We start from the raw sequence: 12267 nt of genomic DNA on the forward strand, positions 1-12267 counted from the left end.
AAAGAAACATTATACACGTAAAAAAAAAAATACTGTGTGTACATCTATTTGGGTGCTTCCGTACGTAACAATGACATCTGGTGGCGCACTGAAGTCAATGCAGCCACCACAAACATCATTTATGCCACTATAATACATGCGGTAATGAAATATAAATGAAAACAAGCAGCCCAATGTGAAGAAATACACTTCTAATAAGCACAAAACAACTTTTCAACATCTTTATTTCTTTTTGCGCAGTATCTTCACTGAACATTTTTAACCAGGCCGTATTTTCTTAACATTTTCCCATGGTTTTTTTGTTTGTTACATGTTCATGTTTGTGTGTCATGTTGAGTTGAAAGTGTTTCTCGTCGCTCATTCATACCGTCGGTTAAGTCGAGTCAAGTCACAGTTTACAAAGATGGGTCGTTTACGGAACAAACTGAAGAAAAAAAAAAAGAATAGAGAAAATAAATACACTTAAAAAGAAATGAGAAGGACCAGAGCAGACAAGATGAGGACTGGTCAGTGATGTCGCATATGAAAAGTTGTAGACAAATATTGTAAACATTTGAAGCATAGTACAACATTACAGACTGTTGGACTTTTGATACAGATGGCAACACTTTCCAGGACGGAAGACATAAAACGTCAGATTTAGCATTCCCCGTGATTCCATCTGAAAAATGATTTCCTGATTACTAGGCAGCTTTTTCCTTTTACTTTAAACTCGAAATACAATGATCCAAAAATATATCTTAGAATATCCCGCTCAGGAAAATGTTGAAAAAGGCTCTCCCCCGCTGCCATTTTTCCGTCCACATACTCCAAATGAGGCTTTTTTTTGTCCACTTCTCAGAAGTGAGTAGAATTGCATGTGAATCCCTGTTAATGTATCAAAACATACATACATATAGAATTAATACCTTTTCACGCAGAGGTGGGGGACCATGTCGGCTTGTATCCAGTCCTCTGAGTGAGCATATGGAGACATATGATGCACCCATGGAACAAAATGTTTTAAAAAATATATATATAATGCACATTTTTTTGGGGCCCTTTCTGGGTTCCCCACCCCTGTTTGAATGTAAATCACCATTAAATCTCAATGTCAGATTTTTCTCAGCGTAGAAAACAAATATCAAGTATGAGAGGAAGTAATGGTTGTCTTCAGAGTGCCTGATTTTTGGGCATTTATTGCAGTCTCACGGGTTGGGAGGGGGGGGGGGGGTCACTCGATCAATCGACTCCCTTGACAGTGAATGGGAGTCGATCAATAACGCGAGGGACTTCGAATTGAAACATCACAGCCCTGGATTTCGGGAAAGGAACTTTGGTAAACGTAAAAGGTAAGTACCTGAAATTTTCCACTTTCCTATGGCCACTACACATTACAATATGATTTTCTGCAGCTTGAATAAATGCACAGTGAAACCCATTTGTAGACTTAATAAAGGGGTGGGTGGGTCGCTAGGAGAGAGCAGTTAAATGCATCAAGACCACGTAGACTGACACTTGTTAATCAGGCGCCCACAGAAAGGAAAGCCACTTTTTTTTTCTTTTTTTTTTTTTACAATGGCAAAATAATCTTAAAAAAAAAAGGTAAGGAAAATAATAGAGCAGCAACGTTTGTTTTTTTTGCACAGTATGTGTGCACATTCAAGTAAATGAAAGATATATAATATATATAACAAGAAAAGAAAAAAATTATCTAGAGGTCAAAAAGACAAGAATATCCAGTCTTTGTTGGTCGGATTGGCACTTTTGTGAATAGGAGTGCAGTTTTGCGGAATATAAATATATCTTCCTGCTTGTTTTCTCTCTCTCTCCTCTTAACAAGACTTAGCACACGCAGAGCAGTAATTACCATGAGAACGAAGACTCTTGCTAAATCCTGCTACACGCGTTTGTCATGTGGAGGACATACACAGTAAGATTTTGATGCTCAATTATTGATGTGCTTTCATCTCACAGCAAGGGTGGGGAACCCATTTTCTGGGGTGAATTTTATTTGGGGCTATAAGTTTCCCACTCCTGTTGTACAGTATTTTTTTTTTTTAATTATTTTATTTTATTTTGAAAGGGCACACAAGAGTCTGCAATTGAGTGGTGCTATTGTAAATGAAAAGACAATCACTAGCATTAGAGAGCGTCGTCCTCGTCTGTCCACAGAACACGGAAGCTCCGGGACTCTGATGGGGTCTGGGGGGGGGGGGGGGGGGGATTGTTTGGGGGACGAAGTCAAGAGAGTCAAGCAAGCTCTTCTTCACACAGTGCCGCTCAGTCGCAACATCACATGATCCCAACGCTACTTCTGCTTCATACAAGCCTGCACGCCGGACCACCGCGTCAGCATTTAAACCATCCAAACGTCACAGTGGCTACAAGCAATTGCTATAAATAAAAAGTTTTCATATGTCTCTTTCGGATCTTGCAGAAAAAGTTAGACAATGAAGTCAGAATATTGCAAAAAAAAAAAAAAAAAAAAAAATGAATTTGATTGTGACAGATTAAAAAAATATATATATATTTTGGGGGGGGGGGGGGTTAACCTATCCTCAATCTTTGGCTGAAAATCTCATCTAATCAGTTTTGTGGTTTGGCGAAAGCAGTAACGGTAATAAAAGTATTGCTTTGGCGCCATCCGTTGGCATTTAGGTGCCAAGAAATTATGTTGAAGCTTAGGAGCTTCATTTAGACAAAAATAGTCATTTGGCAATAAAAATTACAGTACAATAATCCTTTGCCGGGGTGTCAACTATTCACAAATTTTCATACCCCAATGATTATCAAATTTTAACCCGCCCACTATAGATGACGTAGGGAAAAAAATGCTTGGCAATTTAGCGTTGTCCATCCAGCTTTTGATTGGGGTGAATTCCCTGGTAAGACTTCGTCAAAGTATGAGGCCGGAAATTCATCCAAAATGGCTGCTTCAAACCAAATATTTTTGTGTATTTTGTTACGATAGTTTCAAGTTGTATGGCGAAGTCGGGGCTTAAAAACGTTTGTGCGTCAATATCCAAAGTAAAAAGGGGCAAAAAAACTTTTTATATGAATAAAGTTGATATTTGAACTTCCCATTTCCAGACAATGGAAACTTTTTTTCCTTTAGCTTGCGAGTAGCCAGTCATCTGTGTGATGTGCAGTGTATGCAGGTGTTGTATTGCAAGTGTGTGTGCGTGCAAACAAATATATTAATAATCAATTCAAGAAAACAAACAACAAAAATACCCGATGGGGCAATACTTTTGAATGGCGTGCTGTCTGAGACGTCCCGAACCCAGGGGCTACCCTCGAACCATGCAAATCTGTTTCAATAACACCCATTAGCACGTGGACAGTACCACGGTACGAGCCGGACTGCTTCCCGCTATGCCAGTTCGGCCCCGGATGTGCAGAGAGCCGCAAAACCATGCGAGCGCATGCAGCTGGGAAGCAACACTCCAAATTGTCGCCTTACTGTAAATATCCGCCCATCTAAATATAAAGATTTGCTGTTACTGCAGGCACCACGCCCAGATGTTAGATCACGTCATAATTCAAATGTAATCTTATTAATAACACAGCACGCGCCGAACATTTTGAACACCAACTAAATCCACAGGAACCCAGTTTTTTTTTTTTTTTTTTTTGAAAGCGCAGTGACTTCACCCATCATTTTTCTATATTTTCGCCTGGCTGTCCAAACAAAAAAAATATCCTGGTTAGAACAAAAAAAAAAAAAAAGAACAAAAAAAACACGTTTGTGATCTGAATTGATCTGAAACACCCTCCCACAGTGGACAACAGTGGATTAAATAGATTCCTTCCCTCAGCCTCTTGGACAAGTGCTTTGAATTTTTTTTTTTTTTGGGGGGGGGGGGCCCCATGTTGAATATAAAAGGGAAAATATACTTTGAAAGTACATTTGTTTAACTGCACTGTCAGGCTGACATCAAGGAGGGAGAGGGGGGGGGGGGTTGTCCTTCCTCAAAACTAGAAATGGAAATCAAAAGGTCTCCAAATAATCATGCCTGCCATGGAGAGACCCACAAAGCGTGTGGCATAAAAGTGTGTGCGCGCGTGCTTTAAATGGGGCTACGGCGCGGAGGACAGAGGTATGACGTCAAGAACCGGCCCCCCCCCTCCCCTCCTCCTCCTCCTCAATCAAATGGACTAGAATGAACCTTAGGCTTATAGTTGGAAGCCCTCCATGGGCGCCTCCTGCTGGGGGAAGAGGAACTGCTGGTTGTCCTGGTCCACCTGAGGGGCCAGGCTGCTGTCCTCGTCCTCCACACCGAAGTAGCGCTCGATCAGGTCGAAGGCCTTCTGGTAGATCTCCTGGTTCTCGTGACTCTGCAGGAACTCGATCTTGTCGAGGCCTGAAGAGCGGGAATTTTTGCAACTGAGCATTCGGTTCCACCGTCAAACAACAAAATGCTAATCTTTTGGATATCAACTTGAATTTTACTTCATGAAATACACATAGTCTTAGTCATCGTACCGTAAGCTTCTTCAATGAGACTGCAGTATGGGTTGATGCCCGTGCCGTGGTTCTCCTGCTTGGCTTCCTGCTCGCCCAGCCGCAAGATGTTCTCCAGGGCGTTGAGGGCCACCTGGACGATCTTGGAGTCCATCACCGTGAGCAGATCGCACAGTGGCTTGATGCAGCCCAGGTTCACCAGATACCTAAGTAGAGACCACCCAGCATCAGGTTAAGAAGTCTGTAGGGGGTGTAAAGACCAGGGGTGGGAATCTTTGAATGTCTCACGGTTCGATTCGATTCAGATTTTTGGGGTCTGCGATTCGATTCAGAATCGATTTTCGGTTAAGAATGATTTGATTGACAATGATTTTTGCTTCACTTTACAGATGTGCAAGGAATTGTAATGATCTACTCCAGTCTGACTCGCTAATGCTAATTAGCGCGCTACTCGCGGCACTTTTATCACTCAAAAGAACGGCTCCACGCTGCAAAAAAAACAAACTTTTATTGGAATAACTTGATCGTGACTTTTTCCTTCTACTCTCTAATGTGGCTACAACTTAACAGTGTATCAGAGCACGTGGAACCACACTGCCCCCAAGTGGCCAAATGGAGTACAACATGAACAGCGCTCCCAATAAAAAGGCACACAAAAAAAAACAAAGGCAAGAGAGTATAAAATAATTGAAATAAAACCGATTTCGGGACATTTAAAATAGTTTCTGAATCGTACTAAATGAGAATGGATTTTTTGTCACACCCCTAGTAAAGACGCGTTTGCAATTGAACCCAATGAGAAGGAAAGGTATCCATGAAATGACTCTGGACCTGATCTGTTCCGGCATTCCTCCAGAGGTGGCATTGGAGATAGCCCAGGCGGCCTCTTTCCTGGTCCGGAACTCTGCTTTCTGTAGAATTTCAATCAGCACTGGAAAGATGTTAGCATCAATAACTGTCTGTAGAGGAGAAACGACAAAAAAAAGTCAGAAAAGCGGAACGAGAGAACCACAGAGCGACAAAGATCTTCGCGGTCATGTCACACCTGTATCTGCACTCGGTTCCCGGCCGTTATGTTGGAGATGGTCCAGCACGCTTCTTTGCGAATGGACTCCTTGGCACTGCTCAGTAGGTGCAGCAGACAGGGCAATGCGGAGCAGTTCAACACCACCTGCGCACATGTGGTAATAATAAGTTACTTCAAAAGTAATTGATCTCAATTTGAACTGCTCAAACTTCGGAGGTACACAACGGCTATTATTTCCCTAACTTAAAAGGTGCAATCAGACTCTCACCTGCGTCTGGATGTCATCTCCTGTCACAATGTTGCCGACAGCTCTCAAGGCCGGAGAGGCCACCTTGTAGTCCGTGTGCCTGCAAGCAGGCGGCGTTCAAACGCGGGCTGGGGAAAGGCCCGAGCGAGGCATGCAGTAACGCAGGTTTTACTCACATGAGCAGTTCTATGAGGCGCCTGCAGACCCCGGAGTCGATGACGGCCTGGATTTTGTCGTTGGAGCCGTCGGAGAGGTAGGACAGAGCCCAGCAGGCGTCCGCCAGCAGGTCTGGGTCGCTAATGAACAGGAGTCTGGAGAGCACCGGGAGACAGGGCGACACCTACAAACACGCAGAGAGAACAGATCTGAGATCAGGAACACGCGCAACAAGAAACTTTGTTCAAATTGACACGAATTGAATACATATTTCTTTGAAAGCATTGCTTTTTGTGAAAAGGCGCATTTTCTATATACTGTTCTTGTAATGGCTCTTTGCAGTTGTGCCTGCCGCCTAGTGATTTATTCATTTGTTTATTTTTGACTCATGATGGGGCTGCTCGATTATGGGGAAAAATAATAATCACGATTATTTTTGACAAGAATTGAAATCACGGTTATTCAAACAATTATTTTTTTTGGGTACAAAACAAGAAAAATGTTTAAGCACTTAAAAATAGACCAATTAAAAAAAAATAATAATAATTAAAACACTATAATTATGTAAGTTCCTTTTGTACCAAACAAAATTTATAATAACTTTTAGTTGCAGTGCGGCTTGTGCACTGTCGTAGGACGATGATTCATTTTTGGGTAGAGAACAAGAAAATGTTTACACATTTACAAATATTAAGACCAATTTAAAAAAATAGAAACACTTTATTTAGGTAAGTTTCTTTCGGACCAAACAGAATTTAGAATAATATATATTTATTTATTTGTGTTGGCAAAAACTTGACTTGAGTCCAGCAGGACAATTTTTTGGTACAAAACAAGAAAAAGTTTTAATGTAAAAAACAAATAAAAAAACATTAAGACAAATAAAATTATTTGAAACACTATAATTCGTTCTTTTTGGATAAGACAAAAATTATTAAATTTGTTATTTTAAAATAAAATAAAAAGGTGCAAATGTATACATTTAAACAACTTGTAAATGAATACAAATCTTTTTTTCTTTTTTACGATCATGCTGATTTTGTAATTGTGGAGTGTAATAATTGAAATTGCAACTGAATTTCAACAAACTGCGCAGCCCTAACTCATGACAACCTTTTCAAAGGAAGGTGGCGGGTTTTTCCCTCTGCAGAGATTAGACAGGGCCCACACCGCATTCCTGATCATGGTCAGTCTGGTGGATTTAGTCAGGAGCCTGCAACAGCAATGGCAAACAAATATGACAGTCTAATTGCTTTCATGTCAACACTTTGTGAGTTTGGACAAAGATTAAACGGCCATATTTACGTCAACAGTGGTCGAAGGATGTTGCAGCTCAGCACGTAGTCTCTGCACAAGGCGCTATCCCCGGCAATATTCCCCAGAGCCCACACAGCCTGAAGGACACAAATTTAAATGTAGGGGGGGGGCAATGCAACCACGCCACACGCGCTCATGTTACCTGCTCCTGCACATCCTCAAACTCTGAATTGAGAAGCTCGATAAAGACGGGCACAGCTCCAGCTTCGATCACAGTCTTGGTCTGCATGGATGTGCCCGACGCGATGTTGGTCAGAGCCCAGGCGGCTTCGAACTGCAAACACGAACCGAGCGCCGTTAGCGCGCATTCGTCCATTGAGCCTCGGTCGTCGCAGTCACCGTTTGCGCACACTGACCTGTAGTGAGCAGTTGCTGCTCATGTTCAGGAACTCCACAAACCTCACCACGACTCCGGTTGTGTTAATAACCTCATCGATAGGCGGGTTAGGCTCTGGAATCAACACAGGGAAAAATGTGGCAGAATGTTGTGTTGGTTCCGGAAGTCACGGGGACTTCGGGCACGTTGCGCAATACCTTTTGAAAGAAGTTTCCTGAACTTTTGTGTGGTGGCGAGCTGAAGCTCGGGGTCCTCTGAGAACAGCATCTCAACCATGTCTCTGGTGATGACCCCTTCCTGCAATAACACAAACACCGAGAAAGGTTCATCACGGATGCCCCAAAATATATACTGCAGAATAGTGATAGAGCGATACGTTTTTTTCCCCCAAGGCCGATGCCGATTATTAGTAGGCAAGGGGGCCGATATTCTTTTGCAGTAAAATACAAAATATTGGCATTCAAATTTTCAATGTGTTTCATGTTTTTCTTTTAAATTTACAATACAGCAAACAGACAGCTTTGTTTTAAAATTCTAACAAAAAAGTAAATATCTTTCTACAGTAAATAGTATTCCCCAAAAATGTAATAACTGAAATGTTAAACTTTCACTTATTTTCATTCTAATTTTAACAAAAGCAGCATCTGTTCTAAAGTTAAGTGCATTTTTAAATAAATAAATAAATACATACATAAAAAGTTCCATGAAATGAACCCAGTTTTAAATTGATCTCTTAAGCTGGTATCTCTCTGTGCTTGCGAACATAGCAAATTTGGGGTTCTCGTCAGAGTTTGTCAAAAGATGTTTTTTTGCAAACAGTGAAAATTTGTCAGAACATGTTCAAAATTTCTTCGTTACAAGAAAACCTGTTTGTCACAAGTAAAAACTGCCTGTGAGCATCTTTTGCAACATTCTACGAACCCCGAAGAACACACAAATTTCACTACGTTCGCAAACTTTGCCGCTCAGAGAGATACGACCTTTATCGTCATGCAGATTTGAAAAATGGCAGATGCCGATATTCGCCAAAATGTTAAACATCGGCAAGTTAAACATCCCATGTACAGTGGGAGGAAAAGGTATGTGAAGTTTCAGGAATTTCAAATTGCGCAACTTCAGGGAGCGATTGCGCTTTTCTCAACCCAGAAGAGAGAAAATAAGCACGAAAGCCCAATTGAAGCAAAAACTCACTGTGACCGGTGAGCCGAGTTGCGAGTCCACTAGAAGGCTTTCCGACATGGCTTCCTCTTCTGTCAGGACGTCCACGTTCCTCCGTTTGCAAAGCTTGGAAGAAAAAGGAGACGACGACTCACCACGTCAGAAAGACGCATTTTGCATATGGAGGTTAAAGATGTGAAGTTTTGCCATACCTGTTGCTCCCGTTTTTGTTTCCTGAGCTGGATGCCCTCCTCCTCTCTCCTGCGCCTCATCTCCTCGGGGTTCAGCGCTTTGTTCTTGTAGCGGTTCATCCGGTAGTTGTTATCCTTAGCCGGACTGGCTGACGGCTCTGTTGGACCACAGACCCAAGTTGGAACAAATTCACTTTGGGGGGGGGTAACGACAGGGACAAAGTTCATACATCTGAAATAACAGGACATCATGATGCTTGTAAACAGGCCTGGATATAAAAAGGCCTCCAACAAGCTAGCTGGCTGCAAGTGGACAGATCAGTCTAAAAATACACACCCAAACACACACACAGCGAACAAAAGTCCGCAGAGTTAAATCGCACAGTTTGCATAAAACGCTGCCTACGCAAGACAAAGTGACCATTCTGAGCACGCTGCCAACAGCCAAAATGGTGCCAACACTAAAGTTGTGCACATTGAGGTCTTATTGTTTAGGGACATTCATACAAAAAAAAAAAAAAAAGGGTATGACAAATCTGACCAAAAAGTATTCTTTACCATTTAGGAACGACAACAATGTTACGACGAAGAATTCAATCTTGAAAGGCTCTAATTTTTTTTAAATGGTAAAGACTAGAGATACTTTATGCAAAACAAGAATTTTGGTAACGTGAAAATAATACATTCGTAACTTTTATTAAAATAAAAATCAGACTTCATTGAAAATTCCCAATATCACCTGTTTGGTCCAAGTATTATATTTCAAATAATGAATGTTTTCTGTCGAAGCCAGCTACGTACAGTATAGTAAATATAAGTAGCTTCTATCAGGCGTTCTCATGTTGAGTCCAGGTTGCCCTCGTGGTGATGAATATGCAACTGCTTTCCAATTAGATGGCAGAATGTACTTAATTAACCCGTGCATGCAATCCACTTTCTGCGACATAGTTGAGATTGCTTAGTTCTCCTACAAGATACCTTATGGGTCTCAATAAAAGGTTGGGAGACCTTGATACTGACTACTCGTTCTGACTTATACTGTGTATACCGTCGTAAAACGAGGACACCTCACCAAGGTGTCCAATCGGCTTGTATCGCAGTGTATATAAGGATATGTATTATGCAATGCTCTAGTAATTATTCACCATTAAGGGAATTTAGGCTCAAGAGTCGATATTTCACTTTCTTATGGAGGGAACGTTATTGATAGTTGCGCAAGAGTTGACAGGATTGTCGGTGTGACATGAACACGATCGCGCAAGCTCGGCAAGCCTCATGACATCGATTGAGCAAAACCGTCACTCCAACTGAACAATTTTAACATTCAAAATGACTTGAGTGGTCTAAAGTCTACTTGGAACAACGCCGAGTTATATCATTTTTTCGATTATTTGAAGCGTTTCAGAGTCGAGAGGTTGCTAGCATAACATCAGCTAGTCGAATGTGCGCGTGAGCCGCTACGCAGTCACACTGCCGGCATTCGAACGTATTTAATAACTGGAAAACTTTTACATAAATAGCAAAAATGTTGAAGTCGTCAAAAGTGCCTCGGCTGAGCTGCAACGTGTAGAACGACATTTACACAATCAGTACCCTACGATTTAGCATTAGGCTCAGCGTACGTAAACCGGTGTTACGGAACGACTTACCCGTTGTGTTTTCCATGTGGATTAGGCGTATGTCGCAGTGTATCCGATGTAACCAACTTTAAGCACCTTTCTTTTAGCTTATGTTGAAAAATTTGCTCCACTAAGTTCAGCAATATGTCTGCCGGAGGCGGAACCATTAATATAATGACCACTTCCTGCCACCAGAGGCTTACGTTATTCAACAATTTCCTCATACGCCTTTAAAAATCCCATTTTAATATTTTATGTTCAAAGACATCTTTTTTTTTTTAAAGTTGTAATATCTGTGTCGAGTTTCGAGGGACATATACTGAAAAAGAAAGAAAGAAAGTATTTATTTTTTTATCACCGTTCAAAGAGGTGTGACGGAGTACGTAGTTCATTGCTCAGTTCTCACAAAATCACGCGAGACTTCCTTCCGCCTGCAAATCTCACTCAATAGCAACAGTGACATCTGCTGGAAAATTGACAGAAGTTCTCAAATGCAAACGTAATAGAGTACAGAATACAACGTAACTTTCGTAGTTATACATTCATCTATTAATATTTTTTTTAAACAATAATTTCAATCATGGCACAGTATAACCATATTACGTTTTACAGTAAGTTTATTAATTATGAGACGGTGTAACAAACATTCAGATTCTACAGCAAATTAGTGCTTTGTTTGATCTTAGTGGCCTCGACACAAACATGAGTAGCATTTTTCCTCTGTGGGACAACAAGGCCGGTGAGCTTGAACATCACTGAAATAGATCATGTATTTACAGTCGCGTCAGAGGAAGACGGTGACTTTTGGCTAAAAAACAGACAACAACAAAAAAAAAACACTCTTGCCATGGCAGTGAGGTTCAAAGAATGCGGATTTGTGTTGGATCCTGTTGCCAAAATTATATTTATTCAAAAGCATGTCTGTTTTGTATGTTGCAACATTTTTTTGTTGTTGCCTCATTTGGTTTGATGTGCTAAATTCTTGAGTGCAGACGAGGCACTGCAGAAACAAACAACAAGGTTTAAGAGCTTTTTAAGAAAAACTCCACAAGTGTGTTTGGCTTTTTCTTTGTTTAAATTGTGTGATGCCACAATAAAAGGGTAGAACCCGATGAAGCTTCCTGCGAAAAAGCGTCTGGCAGTTCAGCACAATATGAACGTATATATGAATATTAATTATATACACAGATGAATATTACCAAGCAGATGCTCACATAAATGGATAGGCTACTTCCAGAAATAGCACCAGTTTGAAAAACGCAGATGAAACGTCAACCTGATATTATTTCCAGTCATAATATTCCGTTAAAAAGAAAAAGAAAAACAAGAATAAATAAATCGCTCCTCGCGGAGTTTTCAACAAATCAAACATAAAAGCGTAGCATTGCACACACGTGGTTATTTTGCCTGGAGCAGCTGCTTCTAAATTGCTCTACTTTATTACCATGTCCTCCATTAACATGGGAGCGGGTGTAGGATGGAATAGCCCCAATAGGGGGCAATGTTGCGTAAATTAAACGGCAGCAGTGGGCTTGGGAGGTCAAGTGATCAGCAACACAAAAGTGAGTGAGATAGTTTCCCATGATTGCCATTTCTTCAAAGCAAACACCGTGCACCCGTCCAAGCTGTGGCTTGTGGGATGAGCTCCATTCCACTCGAGCCACCGGCGTGGACGTGCCACAGCTCGCACCCGGCGCGTTGGCACAGATGGACTGCTGTGCCACTTCGTTCCCTTTTTCTCATTTCAAGGCTGGCTGAGGCACATCAT

The 12267-nt window shown here is 41.3% G+C and overlaps 1 protein-coding gene across 1 annotated transcript; it reads right to left on the minus strand.

Moving 5' to 3' along the window:
* Positions 1-206: 206 nt before the first annotated feature.
* On the minus strand, positions 207-10663 carry LOC147157609 (importin subunit alpha-7). Its single transcript, XM_086062635.1, has 14 exons — positions 10530-10663; positions 8902-9038; positions 8723-8815; positions 7729-7828; positions 7551-7645; positions 7337-7468; positions 7183-7271; positions 6991-7090; positions 5898-6061; positions 5743-5821; positions 5493-5618; positions 5279-5406; positions 4469-4653; positions 207-4346 (listed from the first exon to the last, which is right to left on the minus strand). Exons 1-14 carry the CDS (start codon positions 10543-10545, stop codon positions 4159-4161), a joined length of 1632 nt encoding a protein of 543 aa, XP_085918761.1. The 5' UTR covers positions 10546-10663; the 3' UTR covers positions 207-4158.
* Between the last annotated feature and the right edge of the window lie 1604 nt (positions 10664-12267).

The sequence above is a fragment of the Leptonotus elevatus genome, chromosome 19 (assembly GCF_054856555.1).
Source record: "Leptonotus elevatus isolate MCC_2025b chromosome 19, RoL_Lele_1.0, whole genome shotgun sequence".
NCBI classification, from domain to species: domain Eukaryota; kingdom Metazoa; phylum Chordata; class Actinopteri; order Syngnathiformes; family Syngnathidae; genus Leptonotus; species Leptonotus elevatus.